The sequence below is a fragment of the Chroicocephalus ridibundus genome, chromosome 1 (genome assembly GCF_963924245.1).
Source record: "Chroicocephalus ridibundus chromosome 1, bChrRid1.1, whole genome shotgun sequence".
Classification (NCBI taxonomy): Eukaryota; Metazoa; Chordata; class Aves; order Charadriiformes; family Laridae; genus Chroicocephalus; species Chroicocephalus ridibundus.
In genome coordinates, this window is record NC_086284.1 from 108,612,928 (window position 1) to 108,636,540 (window position 23,613).

At 34.3% G+C, this 23,613-nt stretch overlaps 1 protein-coding gene across 2 annotated transcripts in view; it reads right to left on the bottom strand.

Annotated features, from left to right (window-relative positions):
• The window catches only part of NCAM2 (neural cell adhesion molecule 2), a 303,009-nt gene that overhangs the window by 119,371 nt on the left and 160,025 nt on the right, over positions 1-23,613 (bottom strand). For both annotated transcript variants that reach the window (XM_063347313.1, XM_063347322.1), the window contains exons 2-7: positions 23,196-23,270; positions 22,191-22,397; positions 19,721-19,864; positions 13,989-14,126; positions 7,622-7,739; positions 2,189-2,349 (exon numbers count right to left, since the gene is read on the bottom strand). In XM_063347313.1, the coding sequence (XP_063203383.1) occupies positions 2,189-2,349; positions 7,622-7,739; positions 13,989-14,126; positions 19,721-19,864; positions 22,191-22,397; positions 23,196-23,270 (843 nt within the window). The remainder of the gene's footprint in view (positions 1-2,188; positions 2,350-7,621; positions 7,740-13,988; positions 14,127-19,720; positions 19,865-22,190; positions 22,398-23,195; positions 23,271-23,613) is intronic.

Sequence of the window (23,613 nt, forward strand, 5' to 3'; positions counted from 1 at the left end):
AGGAAGAACTCTAAATATACATACTTAACATGTTCTAAATTAGCTATAACCACTCAGGAAAGGGACCTGGGAGACACTGCAGACAGTTCTGTGGAAACACGAGTTCAGTGCTTGGGGAGAGTCAGAGAGGAAACCGCATGTGGGAGAAGGCAGAGATCAAAGCAGAAGCAGCGCTGTGCTGCTGAACAGCCAGGCTCCCCCCCGGCCCAGACGTGAATCCAGCATGCAATTCTTGCCTTGCCATTTCACAAACAGGCAATTATGACCAAAAAGGTACAGGAACGCATGGTTCAGAGATGCATAATCATTTCCACAGTAGGAGAAATTAAATAGACTAGAAACTCGCACCTTAAAAAATAAATGGACTAGCAAGAGAGAAAACTACATTTTACGTAAATAACACATGGAATTATTCTTCACTTTTCATCTTAAAATGAGAATTACAAGCCAAAGGAATGAACAGCCTCCAAACTTAAACATAGGAAATAATTTTTCGTGCAAGAAAGAAATAATTCAAGGAATTTAGCACTTTAGGATGTTGTGGAAACAAAAAGGATGTGTAGGTTCAAAATGAATGAAACGAAGTCATGGTATCTATTAAATCATTTGGATTTAGCTTCCCAGGGAGTCCCCAGAATAGTGGTTGTTAAAAGATGGAAGAATGTATACAGGAAATACTCACTCTTAGTCTGGTGTCTCCCTTTCCCTATTCCTTGCATTAAAAAGTTACCTACGTAAATTTCATCCATACTTAGAAGTACTTGAATCACACAAAATTATTTCTGTCTGAAACTTAGTCTTTTCTATTCCTTCAAATTAGTTTCAGTTTTGGGTTGTTGGTTTTTTTTGTTGTTTTTGTTTTTATTTTTAATTTATTTAATTTTTATTTAATTTTATTTATTTTTAATTTTGGAAATACAATTGAATAAAATGTTTAGGTTTCTCCACAAAAATCTTCAAGATGCTCTACACCTTGAGGCTGGGATGAAATCCAAAACTGTATTTCAGCTTCTTTCCTTTGAAAAGCACTTGAGAATAACTTTCAAGCACCTCAGAAGAACAAAGTAGCCCAATGGTTAGGCAACCCATCTGGAGTATGGAGCAATGGAGAGAGCATGGCATGAAGGGCTATGAAGAGCTTCCCAAATAGGAAAGCCAGTGTAAGGCACACAGACACAGCTAACCTGTTCACCTGACACCACAGCTTCAGCCTCAGGCTCCCAAATCCCAAACGACAGGATTATCCAACCCAACTGTTTAGCTTTTTCAGAGCAAATTACCAGATTTACCTCTCCCGTTAGAACCGTTTCACTTTGTATTGTTAGTTTTAATTGGGACTTAACATTTAATTTCCCATCGTCCTAAGTATGTGCTTTAGCTGTTCAAATATAAATGGTCTTTCTCTCTACTACGAGCCAAAAAACCCCAACACATTACTTTTTTGTATGTTTTTCATAAATAAGCTACAGCCTTGATCCTGCACAATGATTCTGCCGGAAGTTTTCTACATTCTCACAGATGCCTACTCTCCCTAGGTTATAGCTACACAAAACTTCAAAGGAATTATCAGCTCTATGTAAAGCAGAGAATCACGAACACAAATTGAGCGTTAGAGCACAAAAAGAGAAATAAGTTTTCATGTTATTACTTCTATCCTTTGAAACTCAGATCAGACAATGTTTTTTTTGTGACTCCATCTGCAATCATGCACTTAAAATAAAAATCAAGAAAGAAAAATAAATAAAAAATAATCAGGAACACCTCTGCATGGTGTCTTCTTATTAAAAAAAAAAAAAGGTAAAAAAAAAAAAAAGAAAAGCACTGCTTAGAAGTACAAATAACCTGGGTTTTCCCCTTTTATAATTTTTCCCTTTCTTCTCTTGGTTTTCTTGCAATAAGCCAACTTTTAAAGGAAAACCAGAGTGAATTAACAATTTAACACTCCATTGTACTGTATCTGAATAGTAGAAAAACTAATGCCGAAGACAGCCTTTTCAAAATTAAAGTCAGGTGTAAAGGTTAAAGTAGCCAACAGGGAGGAAAAATCTGTAAAATTATTCAGAGTGGCTTGCTGCTTCAGTAGACACCTTGCAGATAAACTGTTCCACTGAAAATTGTGAATTATAACTTCAGTTCCCTACTATTTACATATAAAAAGGAAGGATGGAACATGCAATACAGTACTTACCAAAAACTTGAAGGAATGTCTGTTTTTTATCATTTCCTGCTTTGTTTTTAGCATTACAGATATAAGGACCTGCATCAATATTTTTTATATCTCTTATTGTTAGTTCTGTATTGCTTCCTCTCAGCACATATTTTTCATTTTCTTCAATAAGTTTGCCATTCCTAAAAAAATATAAATGACGTATAAATCAACAAGTAGGTTCCAAAGTCTGAAACGGTGTGCTATGGAAGCATTAATATGTTGAAAATAATCATTGAGGGAAAAAAACGTTATGCTAGCTTCGAAAATGCATTAACTCACATGGCATAAATTAGCAGTATGTATAGAAGATATTCGATTTTAGCATAACTAAAATTGTTCTGCAGGATCACAGTGGTTTTTCATAAGAATGTGCACATTCTGGACACAAGCAAAGCATACTGAACTGCATTTTGATGTTCAAGTTTGATGCCCAGCTTCAAAATTTTATTGTCAGATTCTAAAATATATATATGTATGAAAAATACTATAATATTTTTATTCTTAAATGTTCAATATTGAATTAAGGTTAGAAAAATGCTTGTGAATAGCACTCTAACATACACCTTACACTCCATGAAGTATAGAAGGAAATCGGTTCTACAAATACATACTTGTAGGTGAGAAACATTTAAAAGCCTGTTTTCAAAGCGTAACTGTTGCAGTTCACATTAGTAACAACGTACCAACTTATAAAAAAATATTTTAAATTACTTTAGAGCTTACTGGCACATAAAGAACCCTTCCAAATTATTTCCTCTCGGTTGCTGCTAGCTAGCCACAACTTAGTAAGCAGACAACTCTCCAGATGTTAGAATGAGTTCTGACCAGATGGTACAGAAATAATAAAACCTGTAAACAATCCTGAGGGCTGATTGGGGCTTGACCGGTCCATTTGAGCACCTTGGCACACACACAGTTATCAAAACAGCTTCATTGTCAAAAGTGCAATGCTAACTTTGTTTATTTCTTCTCATTCTGCCTTGTTTGCTGTAGGCTTCTTTTGATCTTGTTTCTGTTGAATCATCAACAGTCCCTTCTCATAAGCACCTACACAAAAATTGCCTGATTTTCATAAGCATTGATAATCCTGCTGACAATGCCAACTTCTTGAAAACAAACTATTTATAAAATGAAACCATTATGCATAACTGAAATATTCTATTGTATTCTGCATGCCTAGGTTTGAACATCTCGTTTTATTTCAAGATTTGAGCAATGATGTTTTTCACTTTCTTTCTGCTCACATAATGCTGATAACTACATATGTTTCATATTTTCTAAAATAATATTTTCCCTAAAAGCGAGAATACTGTTTCTTTCTTGGGAACATTAATATCTGTTAATAGGATTCCCCTAGCATCTATACAACTTGCATTTTAGTAACACTTTTGTAAATAACTCTAGTCCACTTAGCTGTCCACTTCAACACATTATTCACATTATTGTGATACTTGTTTATCAAATCATAGAAATTGTTTGGCAGAACAGAAAAGGTCCAATTTTCCACACAGGTGGTTTCACAAAAAAATCTAGTCATATCTGTTAGGAGACAAAAGTCTACATTCAAGGACAGAAGTAGTTTCCAAATGCCTGTTATCAGAAATATCACCTATATCTATGAAATTTCTAAGCAGAAATGAGATTATGAGCATTTCCCTGGACCCTTTAGTGAACAGGAGAGATTCAGATTGATGCTGATATTGCAGAACAGGAAAACATGAATAAGATATTAAACGGGGATTATTTCTTTCGTCAGATAATTCTAAATCCTGTCAGTAAAGATAAGGGGATTGATCCAGTTAAACTTTACAAGTGTAAATCATCTCCACAGATGTAAACAATCATCGTGTTTTCAGTAGGACTATTCACATGAGTAAAGATTTCCAGTTCGTGACCTGTACATTTGGATCTTTATCTTTCAGTCCTGGCTAATTTAATTCTATTACTGTATTGCTTCTCTGAAGGTTATACTTTTCACTAATGTACAATAGAGTTATTAGGTAAGTAGTGAAAAAATTAGATTCTCTCGGTCCATGAAATATCCACAAAGTACATATGCATATTAAATGGAGCAGCACTTAAGCTTGCTGACCTTTCTTCTCGACTAGGTATTTCAAACTGACAAATTTGTAGGTGAACTAAAACATGTTTTTGAGAAAGACTGACACGTTAGTTCAGAAGCCTCCTTTTTAAATTGACAATCTTAAACATTGTCAGCACCTGGAAATGAAAAGGGTCAACATAAACAGTTAAAGCTTTACCACATTAGATATTTTCTTAGAGTTTAAAGCTTGAAACTACTGTCTCATCCAGCACCTTGCTTACAGTCGACACAGAGGGATATATAAGCTACCTCAATAGTACTGTCAATTGATTTTAAAAATACAGCCATTTTTCATGCCTTAGCTGAAGTTGACCTGTTAAATCAGTTCATTGGAAACCGAAATGGAGACAGGAGAAAAGAGAATTTCTTTTTTAATTGACTAAAATACCAGTGGACTGTAAGGAAGGTAAGACTACATGACGGCAGATCCAAATTATGCAGGCCTTGGTAAAGAAACTTCAACAGAGTGAATAATGAGAGAACAACTGTTGTCAGAGCACATGTTAAAAGGCAACAAAGACACGAGAACACTGAACTGTGTATAAAACAAGTCCTTAATGTTGGTGAACCATCTCAACAGGTACAGATGTACTTTCTATACAATAGAACAAAAATCCTCAAGCAGAATGGAATAGCAATCATTCCCACCCTTTTTATCAGAGCTCTTCCTCAGCTCTCTAGAATGCTCGGTATACATTTGAATGTTTTACAAGTAAACATTATTCTCTTCTATAATAGCTTGCATCTCTCTGGACTTTTTTCCTTAGCATAGTCATGTATTCAGAAAACAGACTTCCATTAAGTCATTTTACTGCACAAACCCATTTTACAAATGGTTAACCTGAAGCAAATTAAATAAAATGACTGAACTCACATAGATAAATGGTACAGCTGGGAACAAAAGTGGACACATGATTCCCATAACTTGCTGTAACCAAAGGTTATAATCCTTCTAAATGAGCATTAACACTTAATCAAATTCAAGATGTAATTCCACTTGTTTATCAAAAAAGAAATACTTGCATAAAACTGGGTTAATATTAACTTACATTCAACACCAAAAAATACACTAAATGCGATGAAATTGGAAATATGACACCTTGGCCATTAATTCTGATAAATGGATTCAATTAGGTTCTCAATTGATGTCATGCATATTAATATTAGATAAATCAGATTTGATAGACTTTCATATCACTGACAAGTGATCAAAATCAAGAAGGATTATCTTGATCTAGTTTATGCTCAGTCTAATTTCTAAAGAAAAAGAATCTGAAATATTCTAGAAAACTAAGGTCTTTATCTTGACATACCTGCGAAGTAAGTCCAATGACAAGGAAAAGATGTCAGCAGATTCTGAATCCTTTTAACTGGCTACTAATATGTGAGTGAAAAGGGAACTGATCAGCTCAGGACAGGGATTTCAGAAATTTGATGCAGAAATTTAGTACTGGAACACAATTAAGATCAAGTTTGCTTCCTCCAGAAAAAAATAATTTAGCTCCCCCCATCTTTTTTCCTCCATTTGCATATCAATGATAATATTCCATCACAGAGGCCAGGGGCCTTTTCACCTACCACTTTGCAACCTCTCACTGTCAGCAGATAAAAAAGCAAGAATATTTTCTACTGCCAAGAACTTACATAGCCTAATAAGATAAAATAAAAAGACAATGAAAGGAAAAAAAAACCCAAACAAACAAACAGGGAAGGGAGGCACATAAGCCAATTTTCCTCACTATGAGATAGTTCCTGAAATAGGAAATAAAATCTTTTAAAAGTTATTTAATGGATGGTTTAAAAAAGTCAGTGGCTTCAGGGGCTGACAAACTGAAGGAAAATCTTTCAGTAGGCTCTGATAAGCAGAGGTGTCTCTCCAAGATGCTTAGCCTGTGTACATACTGTTATATTTATAAAATATTCTAAAAAACCACACAACTGTAAACAGAGTTATCCACAAACTGTGGAAATTTATGCATTCTTTCTTAACAATATAAAACATTCATGTTGGTTGTCTTACAACAAGGCCATTTAGGATGCCAGATTGCAGATAACTCTTAAGAATTCTGGCCAGATAAGACATACATTGTAAAAAATTACTTCAAAGACGTTAAGTAATCAGAATATTCAACCTTAATTTGAATTCAATATCAGTTCTTTAATTTGGACTCTGCATATTTTGTTTTTCTTTTTCCTCCTCTTCACTAAATTTTGAATTCTAAGCCCCATTAAGGAATTAACTTTGCATTCTGTTTATTTACATCTCCTGAGATTTAAATTGCAAAAGAGAAAAATTTAAATCCATATTTGACTTATGGCATGTTAAGATAAAGTTGTCAGTCAAATGAAGGTAACTTTTAAAATGAATCTAACATTGTTCAAAGATTCCAAAGGAAATTAAGAATTTATGGAAATTCTTTCTATGTCCATTTTGAAAATGCAGCAACCTTTTAATTCACCTGAAATAGTATATGTATTCGCAAATTATTCAGGTATAAAATAGAAATGTGCACTGGTACGATGAGTGTGAGATACTTTATATCCCAAAACTGATACACATCTTTGTTAAATTTGAAAGAATATACGATGTATGCATATCTAAATTTTTACAGATGTTATATGGTAAGTGTTCCCAAATGAAATGGTAAGTGTTCCCAATGTTCATGTCATTGATATCATCAGAAAACACACATGAACTTTAAAAGCAGTACCATTTTCAAAACATATTACATTTTTAAAATTACATAAAATGCACTTGAAACTTACTCAGTGAAACGTTCCATACCCTAAGGGTTTCTAAAGCCATACTTCCTGAATCTCATTGAAACGGAGTGTTATGGTTAAAATTTATTTCTACAGATGAGAAAAATGTTATCTTTGTTATCACTTCTGCAGATCTACATTGGATATTTATTTATTGCATAACTGCATATGATTTTACCTGATGCATTCATGTACAAAAGTTGTTGTGAGATTTTTGCTTCTATTCTTTTTGAGATATGGACTCATTGCTTCAGCTTTATGTGTTTCCCTTCAAATATGAATTTGAGGGGAATTATGCCAATATGGTATTTTAGTTACTTTTTACATATATCTCACTTGCTGGTAACTTGAGTGCAATTGAATTTGTGTGAGTTCATTCACTTATTGATGCTGAATCTAGCTTTAGTAGTTCGAACTGAAATGGACAGCAGATGCTCTTAAAATTCAGTAAAGAAATTAAGGTTGCACAGATTAATGGACTGTGATAGAAAATTGTGACACATTAAAACAATGTGCTCAGATGTGAGGACCTCAAGCGAACTTACCTATACCAACTGATTTCAGGTGGAGGTGATCCAATGGCTCTGCAGAAAAAAGTTATTGCCTCTCCTCGATCTGCAGTGGCATTAAAGGATTTCTGTAGCAGAGTAATTGCAGGGGGAACTGGAAAATAAAGCATTATGTCATGTTAATGGAAAAATAAATGACTTTATGTGTTTCCGGAGAAATTTAAAGCACAGGATAGGATCTTTTGCTAATTTTGGGATTTATGGTTACAATTAGGGATCAAGTTACAATATAAATCACTGATATTAGCATTTCTTTTCTTTTTTACACAAGAATTTTAATATTTACAGGGCATTCATAACATTTTTTTTTTGCACTAGAATAAATTTTTAAAACTCTTTTTCTGCAGTTCTTCCATTTTTTTACAGAACATTTAAAAGTAACTAGTTATACCTAGCATGTATAAGACACAACAGAGTTATGACTGGTACTAATTTAACTATCTCAAATGAAAATGTATCTCTACTTTTTTTTTTTTTATCTTTCATTCATTTATAAAGATGACATACAACCATGTACTGATGTCAGACAGTGCTTTTAAAAAAGTATGCAGTAGTATTGATTATGCATATTTAATTCTTTTTACTAAACTCCTGCATATTTCCTGGGCAGGAGTATCACCAGCTTCAAAAAGTGAAAGGTGATAAAACCCAAAGGATACAATCTATTTTTGGAGACGATATTTCCAAAAAATTTCAATGTGTTCAGAAAGCAACAGATTTTGTCTGTTCTTGATGGGATGAAGTTATGACTAAAACTGTAACAGTCCACAGAGAACCTCTACCCAACAGAAAAAATAGCAATAATTTTTAAGACAGAACAACTCACAGGCTGATATTTAATATCTGTGTTTATACGGTAATTTTAAGACAGCTGTCGTTAATCTGTTACCATTAACTGTGAAGCGAATAAACAATAAAAACAATCCCAGCAGACTGGAAAGAAGGGGATATGTGGAAAAGAAGGAATGTCAGGGAAAGCAAGAGGAACAGGAAAAGAAGATTAGAGCTTCACAAAATGTAGGTCTCTGCCAGCAAGAACATCCTATCATCAGTGACTCAGAGTCAGGCTTTTTAGCTTTAATTTTCACTAGAGAAAAGAAGGAGAAACAGGTAACCCCAATGAATTTGCTTTTAGCTTCCCATTGCACTTACACATATTTTTCTCACAAACTGTTAAGAATCAACTTTTGTTGCTTTGCACCAAATATTTTAGCTTTAGTATTCTCCTTCAGAAGCCTGTCCAGCTTCTGAACCTTAAATGTATCAAATTATTAAAAAATGATGTACCAAAATTATCAATGATCAGTAAGTAAATGTACTTTTCACACTTTTTAATGTGTGCTGAAATTTAAGTGTTTCACAGATCACTTCTTTCCTATCCAAAATTTCACGGGCCATTACTTGGCATACAAAACCCTTCTGCTGTGCAACATCTTGCATGGAAAAAATGTCACTTAGAAAATGTTGTATACATTTTAGCCATTTTGCAGTGCATTCTAATGTCTAGGCCTGAAAATACACTCATTAACATAAGGGGATGAAACAATTCTTTGCCAGCAGTATCAAGTTCTTCACTGCTCACAGCTAAGAACTACAGGACTGTGACTTGGTTCAGCACTTTACTTAAGCACTTCAATCTTCCAAGATACACTGCAGTGACACTGAAATTAAATATTATTTTTCTTTTCAAACATCAAATTTATTTTTCTCATCATTCTTTCTGGGAAGAGATTTGTTCATCTTTGGTTCTGTTCTTGTATGTATGTAGGATGGAACCAAAGTGTGAACCTATAAGAGGAAAAAGCCAAATGAAGCTATATTGGCAAGTCTATCACATTTCAAACTTAAAACAAAATGGTAAAATTCAGTCATATTTAAGTGAAAACAATTATTTTTTGTTTATATCAGGAAGGTCAGGAAGTCTGTCAAACTTATGAACTTCCCAGACAGCAAAGAAATCTGAAAGAAATAAAACTAGTAAGTCCATTTACCGAGAGAGAGAACAAAAAATAAGTTTTTGTTTTCAGGAAAACTTGAATTCTTTTGTTCTATTTTATACTAACCTTTTTTTTTTAACAAAAGAATGCCATTTAGACCTCACTGTAAATATGGATAGAGAAGAAATGCTATAAAAAGTTCAGTGTTGCAAGTAGAAAAAGATACCTAAACATTAGATTTTAAAGATATAATCTAGCTCAAATGTATTTCAATTTATTATCCATTATAACCCCCAAACATTTCCATACATTAGAAACAACATTTTATATATCAAACTTTGTTCCAAGATTTACTTTTATCTATTTAATCTATTTTTGAGTAAAGTTGCATTCTGTTTGTACGTAATCTTTAAAGCATCATACAAAAAAATTAACCAATATAATGAACAGCCTGCTAAAACTAAAAAGGTTTTTTAACATCCATTTACTTACTGTAAGTTGCTTTCACGCTTTTTTTATGGTAAGTCTGTTTCACAGATCACTTCCTTCCTATCTGAAAATGCCTGGGCTACAGATTGGATATGGAAATACCATGTCCCCGGAGCAATGAACCTCTGAATATGTGGGCCAATAATCTAGGCAAACAGATTTTAAAACTTCCTCTTCAAATTTACTCGTTTTTTTTCTTTTCCATAAGTTATTAGAGAGAGGATTTGTTTTGCATTTCACAGCCTTCACTATCAAACTGTTCATCTCGGTCTTGCAACACTAACCAGAACACTGAATATCACTTTCAAAATATCTTTTTTTTACAGCTTTTAGCTTTTAAAACTATGTGTATGTGACCTGAGTCATAACTGCTGCTATGATCAGCTAGTTTACACATTGGTATAGAAGAGAAAATACTCTACTACTGTCTGACAGAAATGCTATCCATTTCATTTCTTCTTGCTGATATTTACATCTCTCCCAGATGTGAATTAGCCAATGTTATGTCAACCAGCTTAGCATCCAGATGGAGGGGAGAATGGAAGAAATATTTTCAAGATACACCCCACTGTCTTTGTTAATTCCTTCTCTTCAAAATGACATACATCTCTACAACATTATCTTTATGTGTAGTTATAAGTGCCCACTATTTAACATGAAAACTTAGACTATTTTAAATTTAAATCACAATTACAAAACAGGAAATTTCCTATTTAATGTAAGAAATTCATAAGAAATTAGTCCTACTTACTACTCCACTAAAAATAAAAAATAATTAAAAAAAATGCAAGCCACCTAGTTTCAGTTTCTTAGGAAGTCATTGTTAATAAGGAAAATAATAATGCTTCATCTAGGTATCTAAGTTAAAAAGTTCAATTAATTTCCACTTAGTCAACATCACTTGCACGTGCTGCTTCATCAACTGTGAAAATTTCTGCTACTTAGGTACCTAAATATGGGTACAGACACCTAACTTCAGCCAAAGAAAGAATGAATCTGCAACATGTTCTAAATCATTCAGGAAGTGGCTTTTCACCATTTTATTTTGGTGGTTGCAAGGTCTAATCCTTCATTTTATAGTAATAGTTCTAGTGGCCATAAATTTTTCTTGCTTCCACATAGCACAAGAAACCATTCCATAGGCAAGTGTCATCCACAGGGCAGAGATGACTCAGTTATGACCAGAATGGCCCAAGAGGGAACTTACCTCTTGTTCTTAAATAGAAGAATCATAGGTTTTATCCTGGGTTTAATTTTCTCCTCTTCTTGAGAGGATTTGAAGAGACTGGTCTTCATCAGCATGCTTTAAGGCCCGGGTGCTTTCAGCCTCTCAATGTTTTTCCACTCTCTCTGTCCTCTCTTTTTAGTTGGACAGAGAGATAGAGAAACAGTACCAAATAAAGTACTCACTCACAGAAAAGGTGATCTTAGTTCAAATCTGTGCCCTGAATCAGAGGATGTATGGGTCACCTGCACCATGGATAATACTCTAACTATAAGACCGTGAGAAGGATAGCTAATAGGTTCTGTTTTAATTAAATCTTCGTCACTATTCTTGCAAAAGGGAATCTGACATTTCACACTATTCTACTATAGCTTACATTTTTGAGTGGTGCATGAGCATTAGAACAAATTATATTTGTAGAAACAGAAACAATATCAACCCTTGCTATATAAAAAAGAAGACATTTAGAAAGTAACATACCCACATACTGTTTGCAGTAGAGAATTCTGCTACTCTGCAAATAAATCAGCAAAGCTACATCAGCCCCTATATTCCTCCTGAAAATGTATGTCCACTTTAAACCCTAAATACATATGTGAAAGCAAGGACTAATATTATTGATTTAATTATTAATCTCATCATTCTCTACATTCACCTCTCCCTACAGACTGTCACAAAAATTTTAAATTTTTTAAATATAAATTTATGGGTTACATGGCGTGCCAGCTCTCCTTAAGCATTCCTATTTCTTTGTTTTTTAGCTGCACTTTATCCAGCTTTGGAGACCTTGTGTGGTTCTTACTATGTGTTTGTATAGATCTTAGGTCTTTCTATAGATCCTGTAGGCACTACTGCAATATAAGGAAATAAACGGTAAAGTTCTAAATTTGAATAGTTTCTACATACAAATATTGCCATGATATTATCATCCAAAGTAATCATTATTGCTTTTGCTTTTTTGACTTTTTTTTTTTAAAAAAAAAAAAAAAAGATGACATGGTGGAAATACAGCCACGTAGCTTTTACTGGCCTACAGATTGCTCCTTTTTTTTTTCCTTTTTTTTTTCCTCTTTTCTTTTCTGAATCCGATTCATTCATAGGTTTTTCTTTTCACCAAAGAGCAATACCATTTTTCTTTCTTTCTGATTTTTAATATTACCCTAAAAGTAATTTTGGGCCAAGTTTTATGTAGGAAAACCTATTTATTCCTATAAACGAAGCAGAAAATAGCTCTTAATTGATACTACTCTACGTGAGTGGCCATGGCAGAATCGCCCAATTGGCAACCCCTTCTCCTCCCAACTATGAACTGAAGTCTAGAGCTAACTGAGTATTAGCTTTCTTAGCTAGAGTCATAATAAATATATGAGGATCTACATTTGAGGATATAATCCACCAGTAAAAGATGTGAAGTCAGACCATAGTCTTCAATCTGAAGTTTTAGGTCAAATACAGGCTTGTTCTCAGCTCAACAGCATATAAATATCCAATAGAAGTGAAAGGTTTTCACAATGTAGGTTCATATTCACGTGTATATATAGCAGCAGCAGAAAATCTCATTCAATTTTAAATGCTATCAGATGCACTGTTGGAACTGTACACAACCAGGAGTCAAACTAATGCAGCAGCACAATGCACAGAGAGGAAAGCAATTTGTTGGGGGTCTTCACACTGTGTAGGGCATGTACTGTTATATTCTATCACAATACGTAGGGTAATCACCCATTTCCTGCCACTGCCTGTGTAATATCTACCACAGTCTAAGGAATTCTGCTTCAAAGATTGACTATGTGGATTAAATAATACCTGTGCCAGAAGCTGCACTTTCTCCTGAAATTAACTGAGAATTCAACTTACGTAATATCTTCCGTAAACTGGCGTTTGCCAAGAAGGACCAGTCAAGGACAAAGCATTCAAAACTCAGAATGTAATAGGCACAATGGAAGTAGTTTCATTGAAAAAATGACATTAAACAGAATGCATAGATAAAAAATGCCCTTTAGGAACTGTGTCCTTTCCGGACAATATATGAAAAGATATTTATTTTACAACAGGTCAACCCTGAATTTAAGAGACAGCTTGAGCTAAAGGCTCCATCTCATCTTAATCCATCCATATTCCTTCTTAAAGGTTTATTATAAACTGATAAAATGCATAATGCCACTTTTCAGATAACTCACTATATATTTTACTCCTCATAAAAATAAAATGTTAAAAATCTATAAGTAATGCTGTTAATCTTAATAAATTGTATCTGTGACTTTTGTAACAGTTATTAAAATACATTCAATGCAGTGAAGGTGAATAATTGAAAAAATCAAGTGTGGTATTTCAACAGTAAATATTGAAATGTTGAACTGAAAAAATAGAGGGTGAACTGAACTACTATATATTATAATCTGAAACTCAAGTCTTGCAGTGATTGTCAATGTTCCATGAATGATTAAAAGCAATAATCCAGCTTTTATGTATTTATGTAATGTGATATTATGAAATGTAATGAATTCTATTTACAAAGTATTGTAGATTTTAAAAAAATATTAAGCAATTACATTTATAGGAAAACAATACTAAAGACATGACAACTATATTAACCAGTTTAATCAGGAATTTTTACAAACTGATATAGTTTAAAATAGGCTATGAAAATCAAGTAAAGCAAGAAGTCAATTCAAAAACTTCTATTTCTTACCATTCACAATAACAATTATGTCCCGAAAGTCAATTTCTCCTCTAGCTTCCACTCTTCCTTCACATCTGTATACTCCTTCATCACTTTTATTGATATTAAGAATTTGGAGATTATTGTTTGCTAATACTGCAAATCGATCTAGAAAGGCAAGTAAGAAATTAAGTGGGGTTAGCAAATCAAGACAACACGAGGAATGCTAACTTAAATGAGTAATATTTATGTACTTTCTCTATACAATCAGAATGCTCATAGAAAAAACATTTGACAATTTAAAAGTAAAATGTCAGTCAAGAAATTTGGGGTTTTTTTCTCACTCCAAAATGCATTGCCATTTCCTAAAATTCAATCTGAATTTTCTGTCCGTAACTTCTTACTTACTCTGAGGAGTCATCAAATGTAAATTTATAAAATATTGCAAAATTAGTGGAATATTCATGAACACCTACACAGACTATCAAAAAGATTAGAGAGATGGAAAAAAGATAAATTGAGTGATATATAATAAAATAAGTTAGAAATACTTCTTCCCTCTCTATCTAGAATAACCAACTGTCTTTGTGCCCATTTTATGTCACTGTGCTAATCATTTCTCAGCTTGCTTGCTCACCTTCCCTCCTCCTGTTCCTTTGTTCATTCACTATTACTCAGTCAATGATGTATCTGACTGTAGTCTAACACTTCACAGAAATGGCTACGAAGACATAATCCAACAAACCACTCCACTTTCTGCATAGTCTAGCATATAATGATATTCAATAGGCCTTTTGAGTGTCTTGAGTTCATTGAAAAAATCAGATTCTGAACAAGTGTGCATACACTTCCCCGCACACGCAACAGCAAAATTATAATCTGCAAGAGTAAACTGAATCTGAATTTAATGTTTCTCTCCTTCCTGTCTGAGCTAGTGTATTGGGTTTACATGGCAAGATGTTGGCAGCAGGAGGGCTGCAGGGGCGGCCTCTTCAGGAGAGGCCAGGGTTGCCCTGTGCCAGACCGAGCTGGTTCCAGCGAGCTCCAGCAGACCCACCGCAGGGCACAGCTGAGCCCCACAGCCAAGGTGGCACCTCTGCAAAAGCCTGTGTAAGAAAGAGCAAAATGCTGTGCAGTAACCGTGAGAGAGAAGAACGAGAAAAATGAGACAAACAGACCTGCAAGCACCAAGATGAGAGAAGGCGGAAGGGGAGGAGATGCTCCAGGTAGGGGGGAGATGTTGCTTTAATTTTGTCTTTGTGTCTCACCATTCAACTCTATTTAACTAACAATAAATTAAATTAATTTTACCCAATTCAAATCTGTTTTGCCTGTGCTGGTAATTCGTGAGTGATCTCCCACCCTTTATCTCCACCCACGAGTTTTTTCATCTCATGTTCTCCCCCTGCCCTGTTGTGGAGGGTGAGAGAGCAGATAGGTGGGTGCCTGGAAGCTGGCCAAGGTCAACCCACCATATTAATATTCATTAAGAGTCAATATTAATGGACTCTTTTGAGGAGAATTACTTCCTGCAGTTAGCTGTATGTGGTTTTTGAAGAACCTGCATACTTGTTATTCAGCTGTCTTGTGCTATTTGAACCAGTGTCATCCTTTCAGTATTGGAGGATGAGATTCACTAGCTTTCAGTTTTAACTAGCAACCAAGTGAACCAAGTGTCATTTTTCATTTTGCTTTCTTTTTTGGTTCTGCTAGATTTTTAAAGCATGCTAGATTTCCCACAACACAACACTGATATTCAAAACCAGTGATAAACAGCATTTGGTAGAAAAGCTTTTATGTAGTTATACAGCTAAGAGTCTATTCATAGAACATATGTACATATATATTTACAAATAAAACCGCTTTTTATGCCATGTGAGTTCTGCTTCATTACCAAGAACTCTATCAGAAAAATGTAAAAAGAAAATTTAATTATGCTTCACCTGATAGAGGTTTACAGGACATCAGTGGCCTCAACGCATTTATGCTAATTACGTATGGTTTATTAAAGACATGCTTGAACATTAATGCCATTTCACACACTAACACATACAAATTATATCATCTTTTTTTTATCCTGTCCCTACACAATTCCCAGAGAGCTGTGCTTCAAAATGTTTTGAAAAGCTGAGATCTATGCCCTCTTTAAGAATCAGTAACCTCTTTTTTTTAGTTAACATAAATATTTAAAGTGTGAGGTGAATGAGAGGACTGGAGATCACCTTTATTTCTTTAAAATTATGAAAAATGAGAGTTTATTTAGTAACAGGAAAGAACACCTGTAGGTGTTCGCTGGATATCTTTTCAACTTTCATTGAAGAAGTATTTAATGGAAACAGCAGGAGACATTCCCATGAATATACTAGGTATAACAAAAGAAAAACATTTTGGACCTTTTTCAGCTACTTAGACTCCCTACATACAGACAAAATTAATACACGCCATATTATAAGGAAACTTAATAAATGGAATGTGAATTGAATGTGTGACTTTAGAAATTGTTGTTCTCCATGTTTTATCCTTTGGTAGGCTTGTGAAAGAATAGTTCATATGTAAAAATGCCATTAAGTATACAATGATACTATTGTCATTCAGCAGGAATCAATTGTGCATAGACTGGCTGGGTCAACAATGCACTGAAATCTTGACAGGCAGCGGTTAGATCTTGATGCACTCACGTGTACTAAAGAACAGGTCCAGAGCAATAGAATTAACTAGTAATACAACATGAAACATACAGATGGTGCGCACACAGATAAAGTTCACTGTCCCATGGTTATTGTAATAAAAATGGCATCCTGTACTAAATGGCTTACAGTTGGTGGATGTGGACAGTGACCAGGCACTACACTCCTCCATCTCACCACTCTATTTTCTGGACTCAACACAGTCAGCTTCAAATGCCTGATTTAGAAGAACAGTCACGCCACCTTCCCCTTCAGCCAAATCAGACGTTAAGTGGTATGGATGGCAAGAGGGATTGCCTATGCCTTTTCAGTACCTCATAAGCAGAGCCTGAGGAATTTTTGGCTTATGGTTTGCAAATTTTACTGTGTTCTAGGGTACGTACCAGGCTATGAGTCACAATGTCTAATAAAAAGGTTAGGCGCAGCTGTTCATTCTAAGACTAGGACATGACTAAAGACCTGTTGAAGAAAAATCAAAACTTTCAGCAAAACTGGAAGACCAAGACTCCTATTAAATATGCCCTATTAAATAGTACAACCAGACTATTCCATTCTCTGCAGGAGGGACTGTTTTTCAACCCAGTAATTTCTTCTTCTAGACCAAACCTAAACACAGCATGTTAACCATCTAAAGTTATCACTCACCTTTGCACATCATTTTACACAAACGTCTTTAACAGGTCTACATTGTCTCTGCAGACCAATGGCACCACTTTTTCCACTGCACAAACCACTGACTTGAAGTGGGAAACCTAGTTCTTAGACACTTCTCTGAGGAAGGAGCAGAACTGGCTTGCCACAGACTACGCAATATGATCTAGGGGGTTAGCCTGGCTCATTTGAAGTCTGTCTTATCTAGCCCTTCAGAATAAGAGAGAATGCTTTTCTATGGACCGCACCAATCCTAAGATAACATGCAGTTCCCTAGAATTGTAACTAGATGCATTTTCAAAAAGTAAATTCTAATAAGTTTTCAGAACCTTTTATCATCTATAAATTATGGTCCTGAAGAGGATCATCTTACATACTAAAATTACCTATGTGGGGAAAAAAACCCACCCACCTAATAGAATTACATAATTGAGACTGTAAAACAATAAAATATACCAAAGCATACAGGAAACATGGAAGATGCACCAGTCACTAACATTTTCTATCCAGTTGTATAAAACATACAATTTTCTACACGCGTTATAGTTACATAACATACCTATGCTATGTTTATAGAAAACTGCTCATCTGATAGCGGAATTCTGACATACCTTAATGATGTGAGCAGTGACAGAATAAAACATGTGTATTTATGCAGGTAGCGGGTAATTTATGTAGCGTATTTGTATTAACAGTGGCAGTTAATCTTCTTCTAAGGTTATCTCCAACCACAAACTACTATACAAATATCTGTATGTAAAATGTCAATATTTGCTTTAAGCACTGTAGAATGGGTAGTACTTAATGTCCTTTGAAGCCTCAGAAATGTGCAAAAACAGAGAACGTCCCTAACAACTCCAGATAAGATCTGATCAATGAAAACAGACCCATTCACTTTTATAGCTAATAAAATATCCCTGACTCCCATACAGTGGAATTATGCGTCATGACAATTCAGCTCTTGATAACAATACAGATAACAATACAGAACATCTCCAGAAAATTATGCTTTATATATTGCTCTATAAGACCTTAAACATACAATCTAAGGCCAGAAATGCTTTCGGAGGTCATTGTTTACCTAGGGTTTTTTTTTATTGTTTGTTTGGTTTGGTTTTGTAATTGAGGAATACTGGACAGCCACTCTTACAGCTTCTTACTCACATCATTGTTTGCAGAACTCAGAAGAGTCTATAAATCCAGCAATGGAGCAGATAAGGTATTGGGAATATAGAGAAACTGATTGAGAATGGTGAGAGACTATTTCACCCACAGCTATTTCAACTATACTGCACAGCAAAAATCTTTACATTTTTACTTCTCATTTTGTGCACAGGACTTCTGGGAGAAGAAGTCAGTCTTCTGTTGAAATGGAATATACAAATATAGATACTATTAAATGTGAAGAATTTGCAAAACTGAAATTGTCAAAAGTCTGTGCTGCAAAAATCCTACTAGTTGTAAATATACAAATGAAGAATGGTCAAGAATATAACATAAAAGCCATGAAATTAAAGCAATGACATTATCTCATGTCTTCCTAATATGCCAGTGCTAGAATGCTTAAAATAGAAACTGTTTTTCTCATGCCCTGCAAATAAAATGCAATAGGCAATTCAGTTTGTATATGAAATTATTCAGAATTTAACTTGCTATGAACTAAAACTCAACAAGAATAATTACTTACTTCTTTTTTAATAGACACCATTTAGGATATGACAGACAAATTTGATATTATTTAATTTAAAATTATGCTAACAAATTACAGGTACGGATCCTTCACTGAAGATTTTGAATCTGGAAATGTAATATGAAACTGAGTCTTTTTATTTCACAAGGCATGAAAAAAAGATTTCTTAACAGCAAGAAAGATTAATCTTCACCTAAATTTATCAATCTAGTTGTTAGGGAATATAGCCTAAATAGATCACTTATATCTCCAGTTGTTTGTAACCGAAAGGCTAGCTTACACTCATACGAGTAAAATCTCACAATAGTGCAAAAATCCTATCCACCTGAAAGGCTCTGAGCTAACGTACAACCACACCAGAATCAATGCAGCATTTCTTAGTGTCATCACTTTGCGTGCACAGTGAAGTTTATCTGTATGTGTTTTAAAAATGTGTTCAACCCCTACATACACGGCAGCCCAGGAAGAGCTCCTGCAAAGGAGCTCCCAGCAATCTTTTGGGCATTTGGATGCTCATGTTATATCGGAACAAAATTCCCCATTGGAAAAATGTGATACATGGAGGAAACCATTCCATACGGATTCTCTGTAGACCACAGAACCTGGTTAAATTCTACTTAAACTGATAAGCTAATCAAAATCCATCCTCCACTATAATGTGATTAGTCGTCTTCTACAATAATATTTTAATATTAATTAGAATGTATAATTTAAAGAGTTACCAAAATACTAACTGTCAGCAATAGTTGTGACTTCCTCATTCCGATACAACCAGCTGACAATGGGAGCAGGTGAACTAGTAACACGGCAAACAACCTCTGCGTCTTCTCCCTGCCTGAACTCTTGTGGAGATACTATGTCTCGGAAAGTGAGCTTTTCTGAAAAGGAAAAAAGCAGAATATAGTAAGCATTTTCCAGTTCATTTAGCATTAAAATTATCTGTTACACCAAATCAAATAATTATTAAGAGTTCTCATTGTGATAATACAGAATTATTTCCATAATTTTCCCAGACAAGACTCAAACAGTTCTGGACACATAACTTCCACTCTCTCTGTAGAAAGGATTTATGAAAATCTGTTTGATTTATATAAACTAAGCATGTTTTATAAATATATTTTTCATTGTTTTCAATGTTCCAGAGTCTAGTTTTGAAACTGTAGGTTTTTTTAGAGGTCTATAAATTCAGGTTAATAGTCTATTTATTCTCTTGTGCATTTTATTCCTCATGATCTTATTATTGAATTAAAACCTCTAGTTTTTATTCCATCAAAACTTCCAACAAAATCACCAAAATTATTAGGAAAAGTCTTATTAAAAAGGTGGAACTTTCACCTATGACTGTGAAAACCATCAGCTGAGTAAAACAAAAAGTGAAAAGCCAGTGGGAAAATATATGGAAAAACAATATAACTAAGTCATATGAATTTGTAGCATTTTTTGAGGAAATAACAAGATTTTTTTAGGCTTGATGAGGAGGCTTTTAATTATTCCAACCCAAAACAACCAAACTTGATATTTGAATTTATTAGTGGGTTGAATAAGTTCAGTATTTTTAGAATTTAGTGTTAGACCTCCAATATGGCATTAATTCATCATCTCATACAAGATCTAACGGCAAAAACCTGACAAAAACTTCTGGAAGATTTTCTTACACATAGAAGAAACAAACTGACCTATGTTCTCTAGGATCAAAGACTGTCAATTATATTCCAGAGGACACTCTGGAGAATATAAGTCAGAGATGCAATTCCACCTCCACCTTTTTGCATTGATATGCGTTCAGGCTCAAATAATCCACACAGTGCCCACAGCAGAGGGAGCATACTTTTGTTGTATCAATCTCTTGTACAATTTTACAAAGTATTTGTATGAAATGTTTGAAGTATTTGACCATATGCAAGTGAAAAGAAAAACCCTCGCAGACGTCAGTGAGTATTGAACCAGACCCTAGGAGTACAGTGTATCCTGCTTTTTCCTCACAATACTTCACAAATACAAATGAGGAAACTTTCACATGTCAGTTCCAACAAACCTTCACATTTCTTGTGTAGGTCTTCAGGTTTATCTAACCTCAGAATTATTAAAATTACCACATAGAAACACTTCAAAAGATTTCAACCTTGCTCAGCAGTCTGCTAATGGAGTGACTGGCAGTTTTAAGCATACAAATGAATTGAACAAAACTTGAAATCTTTTGAACTGCTAGCTTTCAAGCCATCATGTAATCTCTTCTAACTGCCATCACCATTTTAATGGTTGTTTTATCAATAGATTTTTTTTTAAATTGTATGTCTTTTGTTATCTGACTAAACTGTACCTTTCAGAAGCAGTGCTTTATGATTCTACTCTGTACTTTCTGTCTCATTGCATTTTCTCAGAGATCAGTCCACCCACAAAAAAATTTGTGATGAATATTAAAAAAACTATTCTCCAGTGAAATTAGAGAATATCTCAGCTGAAAGGTTGCTGGCATATGCCCCCGCTTTCACTAATAAAGGCCTTGCCTTGTGTCTTCACAGTGTACTTGTTCAATGTATTGCTTTTAGGCATTTTTGATTGATCTAAAGAATATAGTACAATGTAAAGTTATTTAAGTAATTTGGAGAAAAACAGACAAACCCAAAACTCTTAGAGAATCTCTTACCACGATAGAATATATTTACTTTTCAAATATATTCCTCAAACTCCAGTTGTTTGTAATTGAAACGCATTTCGGTTGCTTATCACATTAAGCTTCAATGCTTTATGGCAAAAGTCCATTATAAGTCCAAGAATAGGAAAAGACTGACATGAAAAATAACTAATTCAGTCTAAACTGCACTTTTTAAAATGACATATATTGTACTTCCTGCACTTTTATTTATGCACATATTTGTAATAGGTTGTAGATGTACTTGTCATAAGAACGAGGATGACTTTTTTTTTCATATTTCCTCTTTTCCGAGGCGTACAGCATACAGTACACCCTCATAAGATGGTTTTCTAAGATACAAAGGAAAAATGATCTACAATATTACAAAGCGACTATGCATTTCATTTAAGTCTTCATCATCATATCTGTTAACTACACTGCAGGAGATTCAATTATTTGGAAGATAAGGTTCAGAGCCTGGGAAGATATTTTGATAGGCTTTACTTTCTCAGTAGAAGTGGCTTTTAAAAAATAGTCTTTCATTTATCAATTGATAATATTTTACTTACGATAAATTTCCAAAACAACAGTAGCTTCTTGAGTTTGTCCTTTAGCATCTGTTGCTTGACACCGATATATACCAGCATCTTCTATATTTGCATTATAAATGGTTAGACGTGATCGAACTCCTTCTTTCTGAACAACCACTCTTTGACTAGAAACAATCTTCTCTCCTTGGGGATTGTACCAATCTATGCTGTCAGGCTCACCAATGGCTACAAACAAAACCAAAAAACAACCCAACCTTAGAAGTTCAGGTAGACATTATGCAACACATACATCTACCCAATGGACAATGTCTATGCAATGTCAGAGAACTGCTACATTGTAAGAGTTGTGAGAAAGTCTGTAGAAATATAAGTAAGGCAAAACTGCAGGCTGATGTATGATTGTTGAGACAGGATAACTAACAGCTCATGTATTCAAGAGGTAAAAAAATGAAACAGAAAGGCATAAAGTCTGAAAGGAAAGAAGGCCGTTTAGGAGTCACTGGATCATCAGGCCAATTCATCGGTCAGCTGAGTCGTCAGTGTAGTCAGGCCATGTGTCATTGTCAGTGGAAGATGACAACTCAGCAACATCAAGGACCCACATCAGGCAGCTGCAAATTGAAACCCTTCTCCTCCTGACTGACATCTACCTCACCAGAAAAGACTCTTTGAGTGTCTCATTAGATTGGAGAGGATACTTAAACTTAGCCCAGTAGCTTATTTAACTCTTTAGTTTAGACAAGTGAAAATATTTTAACTAAAGAAGCATCCTAACAGATCAAATTCCCTGTACTGATACAGACAATTCAAACTGAGTGATTCAGAGTGTGAAATGAATAGTTTTTTGACTGGAAATGTGAAGCCAGTGATAATCCACTATTTATTACAAATCTCAAAAGTCAATGTGACTATGGAAAAATATGCTAATTTAAGTTAATATTGTGAATCAATTCAGTTTCAAATTATGTAGAAGGTTGAAAATCGAACAAAAAATACATACCTACAAGTAAATTGAATACATACCTGTGCATGTGAAGAATTTGGATTCACCCACACTGAGCTCAACTTTGCTAAGTGAAATTGTAACTTGAAGTAGAGCTGAAAAATATAAAGTACGTTGTGAATACATTTTCGCATTTCTCAGTTTAAATTTTATACTTTCAGGTTTTGTGTTTTCTCATTCTATACTATAGAACCTGTTCAACAAATATGAAAAGTTTCAGCTACGCATTTTACCTTTTGAATGGGAGTATATAAAGAGGTGGAGAAAACAATCGAAATAAAGAAAAGATGTTACACGAAGGATAACAGCCTCACATCCCAAAAATGAGAACAAAATTAAAGAAAAAAAGAAAAATGGGTAGAAATACACATGAACATAAAATCAAAAACTCAGTGAGAATAAAGTGCCTGGGAACAATCACATAGACTGACCAAGGGT